The 21,938-nt window shown below is 48.1% G+C and overlaps 1 protein-coding gene across 33 annotated transcripts in view; it reads left to right on the forward strand.

Moving 5' to 3' along the window:
• The window catches only part of LOC110487604 (microtubule-actin cross-linking factor 1), a 253,063-nt gene that overhangs the window by 154,507 nt on the left and 76,618 nt on the right, over positions 1-21,938 (forward strand). For 28 of the 33 annotated variants that reach the window (XM_090228136.1, XM_090228127.1, XM_090228137.1 and 25 more), the window contains 24 exons: positions 1-69; positions 246-439; positions 1,167-1,326; positions 1,596-1,679; positions 2,045-2,152; positions 2,253-2,351; positions 2,482-2,592; positions 2,744-2,835; positions 3,037-3,172; positions 5,698-13,032; positions 13,170-13,325; positions 13,415-13,630; positions 13,731-13,883; positions 14,045-14,341; positions 15,317-15,466; positions 15,772-16,005; positions 16,759-16,923; positions 17,178-17,519; positions 17,801-17,992; positions 18,314-18,487; positions 18,697-18,820; positions 20,629-20,828; positions 21,030-21,347; positions 21,626-21,792. The exon at positions 1-69 is cut by the window's left edge and continues 70 nt beyond it. In XM_090228136.1, coding sequence (XP_090084262.1) covers positions 1-69; positions 246-439; positions 1,167-1,326; positions 1,596-1,679; positions 2,045-2,152; positions 2,253-2,351; positions 2,482-2,592; positions 2,744-2,835; positions 3,037-3,172; positions 5,698-13,032; positions 13,170-13,325; positions 13,415-13,630; positions 13,731-13,883; positions 14,045-14,341; positions 15,317-15,466; positions 15,772-16,005; positions 16,759-16,923; positions 17,178-17,519; positions 17,801-17,992; positions 18,314-18,487; positions 18,697-18,820; positions 20,629-20,828; positions 21,030-21,347; positions 21,626-21,792 — 11,276 coding nt within the window. The remainder of the gene's footprint in view (positions 70-245; positions 440-1,166; positions 1,327-1,595; positions 1,680-2,044; positions 2,153-2,252; positions 2,352-2,481; positions 2,593-2,743; positions 2,836-3,036; positions 3,173-5,697; positions 13,033-13,169; positions 13,326-13,414; positions 13,631-13,730; positions 13,884-14,044; positions 14,342-15,316; positions 15,467-15,771; positions 16,006-16,758; positions 16,924-17,177; positions 17,520-17,800; positions 17,993-18,313; positions 18,488-18,696; positions 18,821-20,628; positions 20,829-21,029; positions 21,348-21,625; positions 21,793-21,938) is intronic. The other 5 variants (XM_090228109.1, XM_090228115.1, XM_090228135.1 and 2 more) reach the window with 3 other exon arrangements.

Raw genomic sequence — 21,938 nt, forward strand, 5'->3', positions numbered from 1 at the left:
AGGCTGAGTGAGGAGGACATCGTCCCTGCAGACGCCAACGCCATCCAGGCCCTACGGGAACAACTGGGGGTAAGAGACTGGCAGATACAATGAAAAAACAAACTATCCACTAATATCCCACTAATTCAGATACTGTACAAATGCATGAAAAAGTTATTGATGGCCCCGTAGGAGTTGCATGGATCAAGATTAGGATTTGTTTGTTAGTGTGTCCGCGTGCTGATTCTCTGCCCCCCTCCCTCCAGACGTGGCAGTCGGAGCTTGAGGACCAGGAGGGGGTGTTGAGCTCCCTGCAGTCGGTTGTGCAGAAGGCCCGGGAGGCGGGGACTCAGCTGAACAGGCTCCACCCAGACCGCAGCCCGGAGCTGGAGCGCTACCAGGAGAAAGCCGCCCAGCTCACCGAGAGGTGGGCCGGAGTCAAGAGACAGATGGACACACGGTGAGTGGTGGACGGATGGATGGTTGGAGTCACTGTTAGTCATATCATTTTTATGGAAGTCTTATGTGAAACTTAAGCCTTACTCGGTGTTTGTACTGTAGGTTTACACTTAAATGAATACAGTATGTCCTTGAGATGGGGACAGATTTGGAAAACCACCGTTCTGGTCAAATGTGAAATAGAGATGACAGAGGTGCAGGCTAAATTCCCAATCTGGCCACATTCCATCATGGCCACCTAATCATCCCCCTCATTCTTAATTGGCGTATATCACTCCTCACCTCTCCAACTGATAGCTGTTGTGAGTTCTGCCACAAAAATGGTCTCCGTGCATCACTGAGGTGGGTGCTACACGTTGATGGTAGGCGAGATGAGTTTCACTCTACTATGTAAAGCGCTTTGAGTACATCGGTAGAGAAGTGCTACATAAATCCAATCAATTATAATGATTCACTACTACACGCTACAATCTCTTTATTATGCTTGGGAACAGATTTCCCAAAATAAAAATGTCTGTTGTTTTTATAGTCTTATGTCCAACAATGAAAATTCAACAAAAAAAAATATATTTGTATTGATTTATTTTAGCTCCAAAAACTTGGGCGGCCAAATTATACCACCCGCGGTCCGCCAGTTGGGGAACCCTGGCATAGACCCATATCACTGATTGGGTACTTTATTGAATGTCGTGGTGTGTTTGTGTGTGTGTATTTCCTCGTTGTTCCAGGCGAGCCGAGCTAAAGGCCCTGGGCTCAGTCCTGCAGCACTACAGAGACGGCCACTCTGCTCTGATCCACTGGATAGAGGAGACCACTGAGAGACAGGAGAACACCCAGCCTGGACAGACTGACAGCAGAGTCCTGTCTGAACAACTGGCAGAACAAACGGTGAGAGGGATGGATGGAGACCGATAGAGGCAGGAAGACAGATCCGAGGAGACCGACAGAAAGAGAGAGAGAGAGAAGGACTACACAGCAGATAGATATTGACCCAGCCATAGAGAAAGGTTCATTGAAAGAAAGAGAGATGAACGATAGCTTTGTTTTAAATAGGCTATTGAGACTAATGGCTATTGAAACGAATGGAATGATCTGACTGCGATTGAGTGACTTCTGTAAATGACGTCTATACTCATGGGCCTGATTCCCCTCCTCAGGCATTAGTAGCCGAGATCGAAAAGAACCAGACCAAACTAGACGAGTGCCAAACCCACTCCAAACAGTACTGCACCTCTGTCAAGGTACAGTACCACAGCACTTTGTCATTGTAATGTAAAAACACGTTTTTGGATGATTGGAAAAGGAGCCCTAAGTAAGCATTTCACTGTTAGTCTCCACATATTGTTTTACGAACCATGTGACAAATAACGTTTTCATTTGATGTCCAAAAATATGATAATTCATGCTAGGTGATTTTTGCAAGTCATACATTTTGAATTGAGTTGTGCTACAAGGTTACTGGATTATAAATACATATGATTGATTGATTGATTGCATACCCAATTTCCAAACGAAATGTCCTATACCAATACAACATAAAACATTTATTTTTTTTAAAAATCAGTTCATTGTCACGACGTTACATGTATCCATATTTGTCCATCAGGACTACGAGCTACAACTGATGACATTCAAAGCCTTTGTGGAGTCGACCCAGAAATCCACTGTTAAGAGGAGGAGGATGCACTCTTCATCAGACGCCATCACGCAGGAGGTAAGGAGAGGGAGACGATCGGCGCAATCTATTTACAGAAGAATATGTGTCAATGTCTGTGTGTGAAGCCAAGAGCAGAAACATTTCTTTGCCCTTCCAGTTCATGGACTTGCGCACACGCTACACAGCCCTGGTTACCTTGACGACGCAACACGTCAAGTACATCAGCGATGCACTGAGGAGACTCGAGGAGGAAGAGGTATGTCTCGCTCTTTCTTTTGCTCGCTCTCTGTTTTTGGTTTCGTCAACCTTCCTCTGTGTTCCTGGGATTTGTTGTCTGTACCCGCCAATACATTTCTATCATGATGACATGTCCCCCCCCCCCACAGAAAGAGGTGGAGGAGGAGAGGCAGCAGAGGGTGGGCCAGGTGTCAGAGCTGCTGGGCTGGGTCAAGGGCCTCCAGGGCCCCTCTTCCGAGTCATCCATCGCGGCGCAGCAGGTCCAGAAATATTATTAAATGCATCTAGTATCTTATTGAATTGTATTCATCCGCTGGTCTGTCTTGAAGCACACTCTCTTAGCCTATCAAATGAATATACCGGTGTTCTTTTTCTATCACGTTGTTTTAATCATTTGAGTTGTGTTTCTAGGCTGTCGGTGAGCAGTTAGCGGCTAAGAAGGAGGAGGTGGCTCAGGCTATCAGGAACACCCAAGTCTTCCTGATGTCTAAACAGGCCAGCAAGTAAGTTCAGATTTCTCCTACGCACATGCATACCACTGTATAAACACACGACTACTGTATACTCACTCGCTCATTAACATCTTACCTTTATCCACACACCACACACACACACACACACACACACACACACACACACACACACACACACACACACACACACACACATACAAGTTCAAACTGATAGAAATGTTTGTCCTCTAGGTTGTCCCCAGAGGAACGTGTCCAGGTGACCTCCCAGCTGGATGAGCTGACGGCCACCTACAGCCAGCTGTGTGACCGTTCCACCGCCCGACTGCAACAGCTGGAGCAGGAGCAGGCCAAAGAGGAGCAGAGAAAGGTAGAGCGGATGGAGGGAGGGTGCCCGGAAAGGGGGAGGAGAAGGGAGGTTGCGGCTAGAACCATAAACTCACTAGCGAGTTGCCAATGCGAGCTTACGACGTTGCTGTTCAAGTGTGTTGCTCACTGGCAATGTCTGTCTGCCTTTTTGTGAATTTGAGGTTCTGAAATGGAATAGGCTCAAGAGCCGTGTTTGTGTGCAAGCGAGAGTGTGTCGCATGTTGTGTGTCGCCCGTCACCCCGTGTGCATTTTTTTGACACCCATCATCATCATCACCACCACCATCATCATCCCCCATAGTGAATGTTGTCGACTCATAGACTTGGTTTGCTTCAACAAACATTTTATGTAATTGCATGGAGTGAGCCCCCCCCTCACTTGCACTCGACAACCCGCTTGCAATCATGTCATCCGTCATCACCACCATCATCATCAAACACATCTGCATAATGGCTAGTCTATGGCCCCCTATTGGTGTAGCAGTCGTAGAGCCAAAGAAGTCATGCTACCATTTAGCTATAGTAGCTTTTTGATAGGAGGAGCGCCCTCAACGTCCGCCTTCATGGTCACGAGATAGTCACCCGTCCATATGCTCCACATCACCTCTGAGCACTCATTGGTAGACAATAGGTGTGACCCTAAATTACAATGGTCATTTACTGTCCCCGCACTACGTTCTGTACGCGACCTTGCTACAAAAGCCCATTACTCTTCATAAACGCGCGCGCATACTCATTCACATAGTTCGAAATCCAACCACGCTGTCCTGTCCCCCCCCCCCCCCCCCCCCCCATATACATCCGTCCAAATGTGATGGTATGTGTATGTGAGTGTATCAGTGATATATAATGTATGAGAGGGATTGTGAGTGTGTTGGTGTGTGTGCGCGTACCTTCCCACCCACGAGTGTGTGTTCTATGAATGGTGTGTGTGGTTTTCTGGGTAGTTCTATACACTCAGGAAGAATGTACACACGTTGCATCAAATCACTTGTCAGAGAAGAATGTCTAACTGCCAGTGTCGGCTTCATGTGAGCACCAGAGGCCAGCTACGCAAACCCCCACGTCACCGTTTGAGCATGATGTGTCCAGATCACAGTGTGTGTGTGTATATGTTTGTGCCGTCTAATGCATTAATATGTGTGAAATAATCAGCATTTTGCTTCAAAATCACTAACAGCTGCCAGAAGAGAATCAAGGACATCCTGCTCTCAGCAAAAGGATAACTGTAGTTAATCAGTATGTATGGGGCAGAATCCTATTATCTCTGTTTAAGTTAAGTTGTATTCTGCCACTTAGCCAGTGAGCAAAGAATCAGTCCATTGTGGATTCAATGTCAGTCAGATTTGAGAAAATCCATTTCAATTAACTGTAGTCCAAAGTCAATTGTGCCATAGCTAGAGATGGTCCAAAACCTATGGAGGTTACAGTATAGCTAGTGATGGTCCAAAACCTATGGAGGTTACAGTATAGCTAGTGATGGTCCAAAACCTATGGAGGTTACAGTATAGCTAGTGATGGTCCAAAACCTATGGAGGTTACAGTATAGCGAGTCGCTTGAAATGGAGTGTCAGTCAGGCGAGTCAGGGCCTTCAGGTAGATAGCATGCAGAATCCTAACGCCAAGCTTCTCACCTGTCGCTCTTCAATCTGCCGAGCCCTCGGCATGTTAGTGTTTGCGCATCACGGGCCAGCCCCGTACGGTAAGTAGTGCTCGCTTTCTCTTACCGTTGCTTCCAATCTGACCTGCCTTTTTCTAGCTTTATCTTCTCTTTGATCGGTCTTTCTCTCCTTCCTTTGCTGTTTGTTTTTACCTGGTATATTGGTTCTCTGCATTTCTGTTCTCTATGTAGCCATGCTTAGTGCTTTGTAGAACAGAGGTAAGTGTTCTTGTGCCATGCTGGAAGAGAAATGTGGGTGCAAAAGATTGCCTCCCGAAGGGCGCAGCGGTCTAAGACACTGCGTCGCAGTGCTAAAGGCGTCACTACAGACCCGGGTTCGATCCCAGGTTGTGTCGCGGCCAGCCTCGACCGGGAGACCTATGAGGCGCCGCACAATTGGCCCAGGGTTGCCCGGGTTACGGGAGGGTTTGGCCGGTCAGGAAAGTCCTTGTCCCATCCCACTCTAGCTACTCCTTGTGGCGGCCTGGCGCATGCACGCTGACTTCGGTCGTCAGCTGTACATTGGTGCGGCTGGCTTCCGGGTTAAGCAAGCAGTGTCAAGAAGCTCCTGACCTTCGCCTCTCCCGAGTCCGTAGGGGAGTTGCAGCAATGGGACAAGACTAACTACCAATTGGATACCACGAAATTAGGGAGAAAGAAGGGGGAAAAAACTAGTTTAATACTTGTATCTATTGAAATATGCTTTTATCACCGTAATTATGTCAAAATTATTATTATGACTCTTTGGTAAAGGTTGTTTTTTTTCTTGGTGGATACTTACGGGCTATGGGTTCCTCAACAAAATACTGTTAAATACTTACTGTTAAGTAAGTTCAAATATTCACTTACTTTGTTTCTCTTCACAGAGCCAAGCTGCCATTGGCGGAGTTATTGACCTGGGCACCATGGAAACTGTCCCAGTCTTCCAAGCTGCTCAGCGTGGCCTCATTGATCAGGACACCTGCCATGTCTTATTGGAGGCCCAGCTCACCATGGGTGGGTTATTTCAGCCTGTCTCCCCTGTGAGCCTATCACTGGAAGAGGGCTTCAACTGTGGCCTGATTGATAGTCTCATCAGCCAATCCCTAGCAGAGCTGGAGAGTGCCTTGCATCTTGTCGACCAGACAGAACAACTGGAGGGCCAGCTCCTTCCAGTGGCCGCAGCCATGGAGGAGGGCCTTATCAGAGAGGAGTTGGGGCTGCGTATCCTGGAGCTGCAGATGAACACAGGAGGCCTCAGGGAGTTGGGAGGAAGAAGACTGACCCTGGATAGTGCTGGAGAGATGGGCCTGCTGACCCCAAGGGTCTACACCAAGCTCAGGTCACGGGTCAATCGGCGGGAGCTCGTTGACCCTAACACAGCAGAAAAGCTGAATCTGTCCGAACTGCAGCAGCGCTGTGTCCTCAGCGATGACACCGGCTTGTATCTGCTGCCAGTCAAACAGCAGCCAGGAGGCACCGTCTGCCTCGCTTCCGGCAGGAAGGTTGGGATCTTCCGTGCTGTCCAAGAGAATCTGATTGACAGGCAAGTTACGGTGAGATTGCTGGAGGCCCAGCTATTTGCTGGTGGGATTGCTGACCCCCGTACGGGACGCCGCCTGACTGTGGATGAGGCTGTGCGTCACAATCTGATGGACCAGGACCTGGCCTGTGCCATGCTGACCCGCCAGCTGCAGAGTGGTGGGATACTAGACCCTGTAAGTGGGGAGCGCCTAGGGTTGGAGGAAGCCATCCAGAGGGACCTGCTCTCACCTCATCTGGCCCTGCTGGTGCTTGAGTCCCTCTGGGCTTTTATGGGGATGCTCTGGCCTGAGTCAGGGGAGCTGCTGCCCATTGCAGAGGCTCTACAACAAGGGGTCATCTCGGGAGAGCTGGCTCTGAACATCCTGAGACAACGCCACACGATAGGTGCCCTGTACCTTCCTGAAACCCCCAAGGTCGTGTCCCTGAATCAGGCTAAGGAGGTCCTTGAACCCAAAGTGGCTGAGATTCTGAAAGAGATTCGGATCCCAGATGTGCTACACAACATGAACCAGTCAGGCTCCCCAAATCTAAATCGCCTAAGCTGGGGTTCCACTGGGTCATCCCCTCCCTCCTCACCACCTGCCTCTTCCCCAGAGCACACATGTTTCCCCTCATTTCTGGAGGAGATGGCCCCTGAGGAACAGGCACATCACCGCCTGCTTTTCCATTTAATGACCCACAGTTATATAGATGCACATTCTGGCCAGCGCTTAGTGTTGTTCGAGCCTGAGCTGGTGGAACTTGTCAAGGCTGCTACTGGTCTGATCAATGTGGATCCTATACCTGGAGTGGTGGTGTCAGGGTTGAGTTTGACTTCACAGAGACAGGAGTTTATGGAAGTAGTGCCAATTGTAAGTTTGGTGGATAATCAGCAGACAAGGGAAATCGGAGAGGTCCAGGAAAAGAGTGCAAAATTCAGCTCGTCTGAAAAATATATTTCCTCCAGAAAGATGGTAAAAGAAGCTGATAGTCAAGGATGGGATGGTACGTCTGACATGATATTGCAGGCTAAGCAAACTGGAATTCAGGAGATGGGACAGGTAGACGTTGACTCAACCATGATAATAAGTGAGAAGGTAGATGGAGGTGTACATAGAGAAGTAAAAGGTGAAAAGGATGAAATTGTTATTTTTGAAAGTGTCCAGCCCTCAGCTGGACTACCAGAAAAGCAATTAATTACAGGCTCGTATGAAGAGGGGCTGGTAGAGATTGAATCAGAGGGAGCAAGAGATAGAGGTCACAAAAAGACAAAGGATACGGACTCACTCATGGGCAGTACACTTGTAGAAGCCTCAGAAATGTACTCAGTACCATTTAAGACCAAGGCAGAGACTCTGATGCCAACCCAATCTGATGCCAACCCCATTCCACCATCAGAGACTAATGAAAATGAGAGCATGCCTGTGAGTGTTGGAGTTAAACATACTATGGAGGATGCTCAGAGGGTCACAGTGAAGACCCCACCCCAGGTTATGAGTTTAGAGGCAGCAGCAGTGAAGAGTGAGGAGGATGTTGAGCTGGAAAGGTTGACCTCAGAGCTTCACCAAGGGGGTCTACTGATGGAAGGAGGGCAGCGGCTTCTCCCAGATGAAGCCGTGGCTCAGGGGGTCCTCCCTGGACACACTGCAGTCAAGCTGATGGCCAAGGCAGGACTTTTCGGAGGTTTCCTGGATGTCAGCGCATGCGAATCTCTGAGCATGGAGGATGTGATGCAGGAGGGTCTGCTTGACGAAGACCTCATGTGGAGTGTGCTGAAATCAGAGAAGACCCTGGCAGGGGTAGTGGATGTAGAGAAGGGGAAGATTTGTACCCTGAAGGATGCTGCTCAGGCAGGCCTGATAGACTCCAACACAGCTGCTCGGCTCCTGGAGGCCCAGGTGGTCTCAGGGGGAGTGGTTGACCTGCGACGGGATAAGAAAGTGTCTGTTACCCTGGCAGCCAACCTTGGGCTGATAGAGGAGGACCAAAGAGAAAAGCTAGTTGCGTTGGAGAAGTCATACCGTGGAAAATACTCAGACCCAGATTCAGCGCTAACTAAAGCAACGTTGCAGCTGCAAATGGATGGGGTTGTCGATCCCAAAACGAAGTCACCTGTTCCCCTAAAGCTGGCCCTTGAAAGAGGTTTGCTTGGGCAGGAGGAAGTCTATCAAGCCTTGTCCCAGCAAGTGGCAGAGGGTGGCATCGTGCACCACAACTCTGGAGTTAGACTGTCAGTTGCTGATGCTTTGCTGCGAGGTCTGGTAGACCGTGCCATTGCCCCAGAACTGGGGGAGTTAGAGAGAGCATGTCAGGGGGAAGTCGCCCTCTCTTCAAACCCAGATGCTGCCCTCCTCCAGGCATCCACAGGTGCCATTTTGGACCCTGATTTAAATTGTAGACTTACATTGACAGAGGCTGTCTCCGATGGTCTGCTCGATGAGAGCACTGCCAAGAAAGCAATGGTTTCTCCAGGTGTAACACAAGGTTTGTTGGATCCACAAAGTGCCCAAATTGTGCCTTACTCAGACCTTGTAAACCAAGGCAAGATTGACATTAAGAGTGGAAAGCGCTTCTTGGAAGTGAAGCCTTTCAAGGGAATCCAGGATAAACAAACAGGTGAAATCCTGAATTTAGCTGAAGCAATTGCATCTCAACAAGTTGATCCGGTCCCAGCGCTCAGAATGTTGCAAAGCCAGGCAGACACTGGAGGGATTATTGATATTTCCAATGGAGCTAGGCTCCCTCTGCCTAAAGCCTTTAAGAAAGGGCTGGTGGGAGAACATATGGCCAGGCTCATTGCCACCAACCAGGTTCTGAAAGGGGGCTTGTTTGACCCTTCCACGGGGCAGAGAGTCTCTAGCCTGAAAAAAGCTGTCAAATATGGGCTTATATCCAGAGAAATGGCTGCAGAGCTCCAGGGCAACTTGGGCTCCATGGACGTAGAATGTGACGATGAGGATGGTTCAACACCCATTGCCTCTTCAGATGGGACCTATAGTCCTGCAGTCACATTATCAATATCCAGTCCAGACAGCCAAACCAAAATAATTATTGAAAGCTCTGAAGTTATTTCTCCATCCCCACATCCAGAAGAGTTAGAAAAGGGGTATAACCCTTTGATGATCACAGAGGACATTGTAAAGACTCTAGAAGCTGGAACATTCAAGCAGTCAGAAGATCTGCAACACCATGGCTCTGTACACATTGAAGAAGAGATGGAAGATGGAGAGGTCTCATTTGACATAGAGTCAGACCAGTCAATCAATTTGTTGGCTCAGTTTGCAATCAATGCGGAGAAAAGGGTTCAGCGGGCCCTTCAGGAGATGGCGACTCCGCAAGATGTTACTGTTCGACCACCAGAAAATGATATCAAAAAGGAGTCTAGACCTGTGGGGGAAAGTAGTTCAGTCTTGCAGCAGGGGCAGTCTGCTATGGGCAAAGAACCACGGATGGACTCGACAGGGGCCATTGGCAGAGAAGGTAGGGATCAACAGGGCAACATAGATATTTCTACACTAGTTGATAGAGATGAAGGGAAGACAAATGTGGTAGAAGACAGTACTGAGAGTGTGGTGGAGCAAGGTAGAATAGAGGTTGAGAGGGACACAAAGATTGAGGTCACAGAGCGTGATGATCTTGGACATGCATCACCCCCTTCTAAGGAGGCTGAAGGTAAGAGCAAAAAGAAGAGGAAGAATAAGAAGAAAGGAAAAGGGGAGGTTGACATTGAGCAAAGACCCTCAGAAGAAGCTGATATTCAGAAAATGGAAAACAAATACCAGAATGTACAATCTAAGGATAAGGGTGTTGAGTCCACCAGAGGTTATGTTACCCCACAGGAGAAAGAGGAGTCCCTTGTGCAAGATGTTCAATCTGCACTTGAAAGTGCCAGGGCACGGACTGTTGAGAGGTTTGGAGATCCAGAAGATATTGGCAAAGTAAGGGAAGCTTCTGCTGTTCCGCTTGGAGTCATAGAAGATGCTCTTGAGGTAGAGAGAGATGGTACAGAGTATAAGGTCTTTGAGGACCAAAGACGGGTGGAGAAGAACAAAACATCTAAGATACCTATGGCATCAGAGAAGGTTGAACCTGTGACAGAAGAGATACCATCCATCCATGATAAAGCAGGTTCTGAAGTGACAGTAGCGAAGGGTGTTCTCGACAGCTTAGACAAAAAGTCTAAGACACCCATAGTAGCAGAAAAGGTTGAATCTGTGGCAGATGAGCGATCGTCCATCCATGATAGAGTATCCATTCATAATAGAGTTTCTAAGGATGAGCAAATGCGGGAGGGCGAGCACATTGTGGGAAAGAGTGATTCAGATGGGGAGAAGACGGTTTCTCAACAGACTGGACAACAGGAGCATAAGGATAGAAAAGAGGTGGAATTCACTCTGAAAACCCCCCAGGCAGCAAATGACAAAGAGGCCCTTTTACGGAAGGCAAAAGAGAGTATCCTGAGGAAGGTGTTTGGGCGAGGTGTTAGTGAGAAGCAGGCTGCAGATGAGCTAGAGGCACTGCGTCAGGGAGTGGGGAAGAAGGAGAGTTTGGTGACATCTGTAGAGGAAGTTAAGACTGTAGGGAGTCCTGAGGTTTCACCAGAAGAGAGTAAAGGAATTGACAAGAAGGAAGGAGAAAGAGAGAAAGTTCTGCCTCACCATTCTATGATTCCTGTAGCAGCAGAGGAAGTGGAAAAAGCTCTGCCATGCCAGGTTAAAGCAGGAAGGAAAGAGGAGAAAGTTCTACCAGACCAGGCTAAAGGAGAGAAAGAGGAGAACGTTCTACCAGACCAGGCTAAAGGAAAGAAAGAGGAGAAAGTTCTACCAGACCAGGCTAGAGAAGGGGAGAAAGAGGAGAAAGTTCTACCAGACCAGGCTAGAGAAGGGGAGAAAGTTCTACCAGACCAGGCTAAAGAAGGAGAGAAAGAGGAGAAAGTTCTACCAGACCAGGCTAGAGAAGGGGAGAAAGTTCTACCAGACCAGGCTAAAGAAGGAGAGAAAGAGGAGAAAGTTCTACCAGACCAGGCTAGAGAAGGGGAGAAAGTTCTACCAGACCAGGCTAAAGAAGGAGAGAAAGAGGAGAAAGTTCTACCAGACCAGGCTAGAGAAGGGGAGAAAGTTCTACCAGACCAGGCTAAAGAAGGAGAGAAAGAGGAGAAAGTTCTACCAGACCAGGCTAGAGAAGGAGAGAAAGAGGAGAAAGTTATACCAGACCAGGCTAAAGAAGGAGAGAAAGAGGAGAAAGTTGTACCAGACCAGGCTAAAGGAAAGAAAGAGGAGAAAGTTCTACCAGACCAGGCTAAAGGAAAGAAAGAGAAGAAAGTTCTACCGGACCAGGCTAAAGGAAAGAAAGAGGAGAAAGTTCTACCGGACCAGGCTAAAGGAAAGAAAGAGGAGAAAGTTCTACCAGACCAAGCTAAAGGAGAGAAAGAGGAGAAAGTTCTACCAGACCAGGCTAAAGGAAAGAAAGAGGAGAAAGTTCTACCAGACCAGGCTAGAGAAGGGGAGAAAGTTCTACCAGACCAGGCTAAAGAAGGAGAGAAAGAGGAGAAAGTTATACCAGACCAGGCTAGAGAAGGGGATAAAGTTCTACCAGCCCAGGCTAAAGAAGGAGAGAAAGAGAAGAAAGTACTACCAGACCAGGCTAGAAAAGGACAGAAAGTTCTACGAGACCAAGCTAAAGAAGGAGAGAAAGAGGAGACTGTTCTACCATCTCAAACAGACCAGCTTAAAGAGATGATGCCGGGAAAGAAAAATCAGAAGAACAGAAAGTCTAAGATGCATAGAGTGGTAGAAAAAGTTGAACCTGCGACAGAGGAGAAGCCATCCATCCACAATAGAGCAGATTCTGAAGTGAAATCCACACCGGCTGATCTTGAGAACTCAGTCTCTGGGGATGAGCAGAAGCTTGAGGAGCAGCAAGACAGTAAATCAGAGGAGCTGAACAAAATGGCTGCCTCTACCAAGAGTCTTAGTGGAGTTGACGCCAATCAACAAAGATCAACCCACACCACTGCACCGTACCAAATCAATGCACATCTTGAGGAGAAAACTGAGTATATTTCTTTGAGGAGAGAAATTGACCCACATGGCAAGGAAATTGAACAATTTAGGATTGGTACACCTGAGAAAGATGTCCACCTAGACACCCCTCGTGTTATTGACGTTGTGGATGCCTCTCCTGAAGCCCTTGTATCCATGTCAGGTGCCCATCTGGTCAAGGCCTCTGTGGCTCCAGGTACCCAGACTACTAAGACCACAGAGGAAATTGATGCACATCTGGTGAAAGATACTGAGGAGGACAGGTCTCTGAGCAAACAAACTGATCTTCCTGGCAAGGACATTGAACAACTAAGAATTAGTACACCTGAGGAGGCATATTTGGCGCCTGCTACCCAGCCAGCAAAAACTACTGGCAAAGGGAAGAAGAAGAAGCAACAGCAGCAAGAACAACAGCAGGAGCAGAAATGTGACAGTCCCACTGAAACTGAGTGTAAAGAGGAACAGCCCCTTGAGGAGTCTACAGAATCAGGACAGTCCTGGTCTGACGAGAGCCCACAGTCTGATGCAAATGAGATGGTTGAATCTGATACAACAGAGGTACCCGAATCTGATACAACTGAGAGCTGGGAGGAGGAGGATGGAGAAATCCAAGAATTGGAGATAAGGAAAGAGAAGGGCCCAGCTAAGACAGGAAAGGTAAGCAGTTGATGCATTTAGTAGGTGAAAAGCAAATTGTCTCTACTTGATCATACATTATCTGTATTGTGTAACCCAGTAACAAGCTGTCGAATGCCATTCAGACGGATGCTTATCTGACATTCCCTTTCCATCAGTCCTCGTTGCTCCGCCAGGAATTCCTGGAACATGACCAGCAAATTGTGGCTCTGCTCTCTATGGTGAGACACATCGAAGTTCGCCTCAAGCAGCAGCAGCAACAGTCGATTGGTCGCAGTCTCATTGCGCTTGATGACATCATCAAACAGACAGAGGTAAGAGATTTAGTACCTGCAAATGTATGATCTAGGATGTTACCACAATGGAAATCTTAGTTTCAAAATTGACCAACCTTTTATCTCAGACCTTGGATCTAGAACTTTGGGATTTAGAATCCCAGGTCAAAAAGGAAGTGGATGCTGCTGGGCAGCTGCTGGAGCCCCGCCCACAGGAAGTACCACCTCAGCTACTATTGGCCTTGGAAAAGGATGGGCGAAGCTTAGCTCGAGGTTACGAGGCTGCCAGAGGGGTTTCAGAAAACATCCTGCAGGGGCTGCGCGCACACAGAGAGGCACATAAGGTAATGGGACTGTGGATTGAAACATGAGATCTGTGTGTTTTTGGTGTTTATCCACTATTGCACCCTTTGCTAATCAGTGCTGTTTGTTTCTCTCTCTCAGGAGGCAGTGACTGGGGAACAGAGGTCACTTGGAGGGCGAGTAGAGGATCTTCTCTTCTGGCTGAAGGAGACTGAGGCACAAATTACAGGAATGGATGGGCAAACCCAGGGCGAGACTCCTCCTCAGCGCACACAACAGCTCCAGCTATGCAAGGTTACCGCTCTCACGCCACACTTCAAGTTTGATCTCGTTACCCTCTTCTTGTGCACTTTCAAGTGTGCAATTAACAACCTAGTTCAGATTCAGCCTACACGTTGCTTCATTTCCAGCTAGTTCTCAGATCATTATCTCTCCTTTCTATCTCCCTTCCTCAGGAGTTGCAGTCGTCTCTCTCGGCCCGCTCCAATGACGTCAACGCGCTTGCCTTTGACATCCAGGTGTTCATCTCAGAGCGGGCTCAGGACCTGGCTCCAGAACAGAGCAGGCACCTCCTTGGGCAGCTACAACAGCTCCAGAGGGGCTTCCACCGAGCCGCTGGCCAAGCCCACGCCAAGACCGACACCCTCGCAGCCCAGAGAGAGAGGGAGGAGGAGAGGCAGCGCAGGCACAAAGAAAAAGAAGAGGAAGAGAAGGAGAGAGAAAGAGAGAGACAGAGTGCAAGGGAGAGAGAGGTTTGCAAACCGCTGGCTATGTTGCGCAGTCCCATTTGGAGTTCTGGAATGCATGTTTAACATTATACATTTTCAATACAGTCAATCATCCGTAATAACATACTTTACCATGTAACGATTGTGGTCATGCTATCATTGTTTCAATTCTCACTTTCTATCACTTTCTGTATCTGGCTAACCCTTATCCATACTATTAATCATCTCCATCAAAGCAAATATGCCAACTTCAAAAATAATTCTTATTTTCCACATTTGTGTCTAAATTGATCACCGCTGCTGCTGCGAAGACTAAGACACCGTATAGGGACCGGTATTACTACTCCCACCACAAGCTTCTATGCCCAATGTGTGTTTGCTCCTCTGCATGTGTCCCTGTATAACACCTGTGTGTATTAACATGTCTGCCTTGCTCTTCCAGATTGCCACAGAAGGAAATACGCTTTCGCCGCCACGGAAAAGGCTAGAGAGTTTTTAAATCCGAGAAGCCTTGCTGTGGCTAGAACGCTTTCCTTTTGTCCTCTTCTCCCCTGTTGTACGACATGGGGAGGAAGGAACAAAGGGGCAAACGAGGACACCGTTTCGTTTGATTGTCTTTGTGTTATCGTTGTTGTTTTGGCTTGACTGACCTGTTGATGATGCTGTGTCCGTATCTATTTGATCTGTCTGGCTGGCTGTGTGAATTCTGGACACATCATGCTCGACGTCTGGCAAAGTGTGACACATATAAATGACATTTTAAAGGGTTTAGAAACAGGCAAGCGTTGCACTTCATGGAAGTGTGAATGGGTGTTGAAGAGAAATGTAAAAAGATCTGCTTTTTGTGTGCTCCTGCTCAGCTGAGTGGAAAATGACAATAGGGGTCTGATTCAACGTCGTGGACTGACCACTGTTCATTAGCAAAACGTGCAATATTACTTGTCTCACTCTCTCTCTGCCTACATTTTTCTCTGTCTACCGTCGTCCGTGGCTCTCCAGGTGGTGCAGCAGCACAAAGCAGAGTGCTCACAGAGATTGGAAGGCCTTACAATGTGGTTGGCTGGAGCTGCCAGCGTGCTGGCCAATCAAAGAGCGGGAGCAGAGTCGGGTGACGTGAATGTGCTGCAGCAGAAACAGAGCGAGCTAAAGGTGAGGGAAAACGCTGCCGTTTTTTTTTTCACATCCAATGCTCAAGAAAGGAGATAACGCCTGTGTTGTTTTAGTTGCTCCCAGACTTCTAATGTAGCCCGGTTCTGACCTTGCTAGGTCTCTTTGAGGACCCACAGTTATAGGAGCTAGGCTGCGTTCAAACTGTCCGAGCGTCTTAACACTGTGCATGTATTCTCCTTTCTCTTCACATGCAGTTTCGTATGGCCTGCTCCAGGGGAATATGCCACACTACCTGTAACCTCTCTATATCTGACCCCCCCCCCCTCTCTCTCCCCCTCCCCCAGGAAGTACAGAAGGACCTGCAGACCAGAGGCGAGGGCGTGGCGGAGACCATCCGCTCGGTGGAGGAGTTCCTGGCGGAGCACGGTGACAGCCTGAGTCCAGAGGACAGGGCCAACCTCCAGGGGGCACTGTCCCGTATGAAGGAGCAGTACAGTGCCCTAACCGACACGGCCGACTCCTCCCTGGCCCAGCTGGACACGGCCATCAGCACCACCGTCCAACAGAACACACAGCGGGTAAGCCTAAAGTAGCAGCGCTGCTGTCTAACACAGCACGTAGATTTTATTATTGCCGTCTATAAGGTCCAAGATGTGTATCTTTATGGATACTGTTTTGAGTACTGAAAAATGACTATGGAAATAGCTACAGTGTTTTTATTTTATCTGTTATTTTATCAGGTAAGTTGACTGAGAACACATTCTCATTTGCAGTAACGACCTGAGGAATAGTTACAGGGGATTAATGAGCCAATTGTAAACTGGGGATGATTAGGTGACCGTGATGGTTTGAGGGCCAGATTGGGAATTTAGCCAGGACACCGGGGTTAACACCCCTACTCTTACGATAAGTGCCATGGGATCTTTAATGACCTCAGAGAGTCAGGACACCCGTTTAACGTCCCATCCGAAAGACCTCACAGGGCAATGCCTGGGGCATTGGGATATTTTTTTAGACCAGAGGAAAGAGTGCCTTCTACTGACCCTCCAACACCACTTCCAGCAGCATCTGGTCTCCCATCCAGGAACTGACCAGTACCAACCCTGCTTAGCTTCAGAAGCAAGCCAGCAGTGGTATGCAGGGTGGAATGCTGCTGGCAATTAAACCAGAGGAAAAGCTCTTTCCTTTTGTGTGTCAATTATGGTGAAGGGCCTTTCTTTCCCTGACTGCACTTTCATTTCAAATATACACTTCACTTTCAAATATACACTCACCGCAGAGGTTATCTGTGCTGTTTGATCACGTTTCCCCTCTATTTTCTTCCCCTATAGGCCAAGGCAGTAGAGGAGCTGCAGGAGACCCGGTGTCAGATTGACTCGCTGCTGGAGGAGCTCTCCTCCCTGAACCAGCCTGGGAGAATAGGAACTGGCATGACTGTTACTGACCACCCCTCCTCGCCAGAGGGAAGACTACAATCACACAGCGACATGCTCCAGGTCAGACATTCTCCTTGCTGCTTATTTACAAAAGGAACGTTTGTTCATGTTGTGGTATACAACTAAATGCACTATGAAACGTAATGCTTCAGAAAAGGGTTCTAAACCCGCCTTTTTAGGTGCTTGGCAGAGGTTATTGAATGACAGTCAACTTGCATCCTTCCTCTCATCTCCTTTCCAGACTATGTGAGATGAGCCCTACCGTTTGGCTCTCTCTGACCCATTATGATCTTTGATCTTTAACCCCTCTACAGACGGAGCTCCAGCAGCTCCAGGCCCAGCAGGCCCAGCTGATGCAGGTGTCCCAGAACGCTCGATCCCTCCTGGACCAGCCCGACTCGGCCGTGCCAGCCGAGGAGAAACGGCGTCTGCGGGACCAGCTAGACCAGCTCCAGACCCAACACCAGGAGAAGCTGCGGGCCTGCCAGGAGAGGCTGAGGCGCTCTGAGGCCCTTAAGGACGAGCTGGCCAAGTTCCTCCAGGAGCACGGGGGCCTGGGGACCTGGCTGGAACAGAGTGAGGGGGAGCTGGGTTCCTTAGGGGAAGGAGAGACGGACGCACAGGGCCTGAAGGGGAGACTGGAAGAGCACAAGAAGGTACATGTTGTTTTTTGATTTTCCTAGACTAGTGTGAGTTGGAGAGAAAGCTACATTGCATAGCCAGAGAGAGATGGTTTACATTATCAAGATGCAAGAATATAGGCTTACTGTAACAATAGTTCAGGGTTTATATTGGCAGTTGGTAGCAATATTCACTCCTACTGTCAGCTGTTTACACACAGTCATGATACTAAAGACACTAAGTTTACTGTTTCAAACTTTGGAACTGAACACATTCTTGACTGTATCGAACTGACCTGGAACCTGTTGTCTTCCAGCTGGCGGAGGATGTGATCTGCCACAAGGCAGACCTGCGCTTCGTATCCATCTCTGGTCAGAAGGTGCTGGACTCTGTCCAGGGGGCTCTGGAGAAGGTAGGAGGGTCTGACCCAGCCCTGGAGGAGACCAAGCAGCTGGTCACGGACAAGCTACAGGACGCCAACCACCGTTACACCGCGCTGCACACCAAGGTGGGTCTCATATAGAGTAGGGGGATTGTATTCTTCATTACCACTGTGCTTGGTGTACCAATACATACTAGGAGCATATCCACAATGGCAGGGATTGTGTAGAAAGACTCACTATATTCAGTCAAGGTCCCTTTGAAATATAAGCCTTATTCATTATTTTACATTCTCTTTATATAACTACAATATATAATAATCAATAGTATAGCCATAGTTGAGGCTGTGTGTAAAGATATTCAATATTGCTCTACTTTCATAGTAGATATGGTGTCCTGTTCATCTTTTTTTGATCTATGCTTACTCCCCGTCCCCCTCCTTTTCCAGTCGTCAGATCTGGGGGGGCGTCTGTCGGGTCTGTTGGAACGCTACCAGCAGTACCAGGACGAGGCTGTGTCGCTCCACACCTGGCTCAGCACCCAGGAGCAGAACCAGAGTATAGCCGGACCCAGCGGAGAGACGGACACACAGACACTACAGAACACACTGCGGGCCGTACAGGTGAGAGAGAGCATAGAAATAGATGGGGTGTGCGGAATTATTTTATACAGTATGTACATGTGACTGAACGAGGCGACATTATCAGCGCCTCAATCTTTGCGAGGAGAGGGTAGAACTCTTGTTTTCCATTCCCTGCACCTCAACATGTCTCCTCCTTTTCCCCCTTTTCTGTTCTTTTTCTTCCCCCTCTCTCCCTGTGTTCTGGTCAGCTGTTGCAGGATGAGCTGGCGGAGCGGTCAGTCCAGTTGGAGAAGGTGAGGAGGGCAGGCAGAGAGCTGGCTAACACACAGGAGTCCCCCACTCTCAGAGCTGCTGAGATCATCAGCACTGCAGGTACACAAGCTCACAACTACACCACCGTTCAAAAGTTTGGGGTCACTTAGAAATGTCCTTGTTTTTGAAAGAAAATAACATCAAATTGATCAGAAATACTGTGTAGGCATTGTTAATGCTGTAAATGACTATTGTAGCTGGAAACGGCAGGTTTTTAATGGAATATCTACGTAGGCCTACAGAGGCCCATTATCAGCAACCATCACTCCTGTATTCCAATGGCACGTTGTTAGCTAATCCAAGTTTATCATTTGAAAAGGCTAATTGATCATTAGAAAACCCTTTTGCAATTATGTTAGCACAGCTGAAAACTGTTGTTCTGATTAAAGAAGCAATTAACTGGTCTTCTTTAGACTAGTTGAGTTTCTGGAGCATCAGCATTTGTGGGTTTGATTACAGGCTCAAAATGGCCAGAAACAAATAACTTTCTTCTGAAACTCGTCAGTCTATTCTTGTTCTGGGAAATTATGTCTATTCCATGCGAGAAATTGCCAAGATACTGAAGATCTCATACAGCACTGTGTACTACTCCCTTCACAGAACAGGGCAAACTGGCTCTAACCAGAATAGAAAGAGGAGTGGGAGGCCCCGGTGCACAACTGAGCAAGAGGACATTAGTGTCTAGTTTGAGAAACAGATGCCTCACAACTGACAGTTTCATTAAATAGTACCCGCAAAACACCGGTCTCAACGTCAACAGTGAAGAGGCGACTCCAGGATTCCGGCCGTCTAGGCAGAGTTGCAAAGAAAAAGCCATATCTCAGACTGGCCAATATAAAGAAAAGATTAAGATTGGTAAAAGAACACAGACACTGGACGGAGGAAGATTGGTAAAAAGTGTTATGGACAGACGAAGTTAAGTTTGAGGTGTTGGGATCATAAAAAATAACATTCGTGAGACGCAGAAAAAATGAAGATGCTGGAGGAGTGCTTCACACCCTCTGTCAAGCATGGTGGAGGCAATGTGATGATCTGGGGGCGCTTTGGTGATGGTAAAGTGGGAGATTTGTACAGGGTAAAAGGGATCTTGAAGAAGGAAGGCTATCGCTCCATTTTGCAACGCCATGCCATACCATGTGGACACCGCATAACTGGAGCCAATTTCCTCCTACAACAGGACAATGACCCAAAGCAGAGCTCCAAACTATGCAATAACTATTTAGGGAAGAAGCAGTCAGCTGGTATTCTGTCTATGATGGAGTGGCCAGCACTGTCACCGGATCTCAACCCTATTGAGCTGTTGTGGGAGCAGCTTGACCGTATGGTACGTAAGAAGTGCCCATCAAGCCAATCCAACAATCCAATGGGAGGTGCATCAGGAAGCATGGGGTGAAATCTCTTCAGATTACCTCAACAAATTGACAAGTAGAATGCCCAAGGTCTGCAAGGCTGTAGTTGCTGCAAATGGAGGATTATTTGATGAAAGCAAAGTTTGACGGACACAATTATTATTTCAATGAAAAATCATTATTTATAACCTTGTCAACGTATTGACTATATGTCCTATTCATTTTGCAACTCATTTCATGTATGTTTTCATGGAAAACTAGGACATTTCTAAGTGACCCCAAACTTCTGAACTGTAGTGTGTATCTATTGTTCTGCCAATCATAACCTTCTGTATTGTTATATCTTATTCATCCCTTCACATCCTCATAGATCCTGCAGTGTATCTACTTGTCTTACTGAACACCACCATCTCTGTTGATGTCTTTTTAAAATCCATCCCCCTAAACAAATGAGTCTCTATCGTAATGGAGAAAAGTAATCACCCTGGCATTCTCTCATCCTTCCTCTCTCTGAGCCAGATGGTCTGGAGAAGAGGTTCAGCTCTCTGTCTGAGTCCGTGTCCGAGCGTGCTGAGCAGCTCCAGACGTCCGTAGCCCAGTCGGTCAGTGTCCAGGAGGGGCTGAAGGGCTTGCTAGCCTGGCTGGACGGCCTACTGCTGACCCCCGGGCCCGTCCAACCCACCGCCCAGGCTGTCCAGGACGCCCTCACACAGAATCAGGTACCATAGTAGAAATACAGGTCCACAATGGAATATGGAATAACCGGCAGCTGCTGTAATACTGTTTATGAGAATTATCTATTTGTTTTTTTTACCTTACAGACTATTATTTAAAAAATGTTGCCTTCACATCTAATACACACTTCCTCTTTGCAGTTGTGTTACATTAGCTTTTTTTAACCCACTTCCCCTCTGTTCCAGAAACTACGCCAGGAGCTGTTATCCAGACAGGGCAGTGTGGAGGCCACCTGCGACTCGGTCTCCAAACTGCTCCAGAGCTCTGACGCCTCCACGGCCTCCGGGCTCCAGGGGTCACTAGAGCGCCTGAGCCAGCACTACGCCGCGGCACAGGCCAAGCAGGCCGAGAGGGAGGCTGAGCTCCGGGGGCTCCTGCCCAAGCTGGAGAACTATGAGAGACTGAGTACAGACCTGCAGGGTTTTACTCAGACCAGGCTGAGAGCTTTGAGCCCCGCGGGACAGCCTGACCGCAGTGTGGAGGACTACAGACAGACCATTGAGGTAAGAGGGGTGGGATGGTAAAGATTTCCATTGTGGTCCCTTAAAGTGTTCCAGAACCATAGATAGTCTGACAGACCATAGATATGAAGAGGTGGTAGGAGGATAGAGGTGCAGAACCGTATATATCAGTGTTACAGGCCATTGAGGTGAGAGGATGGGGATGATAAATAATAGTAAAGAACCATAGATATCTTTGAACAGAGAAGTGGAAGAAGGCAGAGGGTTTTCGGGGAGGGTCGGCTTCAGATAACACATCTGTGTCTACCTTACTACTACAGGAGGTGAGAGCGGAGCAGGAGCAGGAGGCAGGTCAACTGAAGTCATTCTGCCAGCTGGGGACAGACCTCAGCCAAGCCAAGGCCCTGACCAGCACACAGACCCTACTGGACAATGTCAGAGAGGTGTCCGATGAGTTCGTCCGACTGGAATCCAACATCACTGAAAGGTAAGCAGCACTGCCTCAGGAAAACGCTGAGCCAAATCCCATGCAACCCCAATGCAAAGCCCTGTGTATAAGCTTTGTAGTTCACTGTAGGTAAGCCCTGCCCTACAATACACAAAGCAAAGACTCACACGTCGGAATCGATTTAA

The sequence above is a fragment of the Oncorhynchus mykiss genome, chromosome 30, assembly GCF_057628025.1.
Source record: "Oncorhynchus mykiss isolate SJ-2025 chromosome 30, ASM5762802v1, whole genome shotgun sequence".
NCBI classification, from domain to species: Eukaryota; Metazoa; Chordata; class Actinopteri; order Salmoniformes; family Salmonidae; genus Oncorhynchus; species Oncorhynchus mykiss.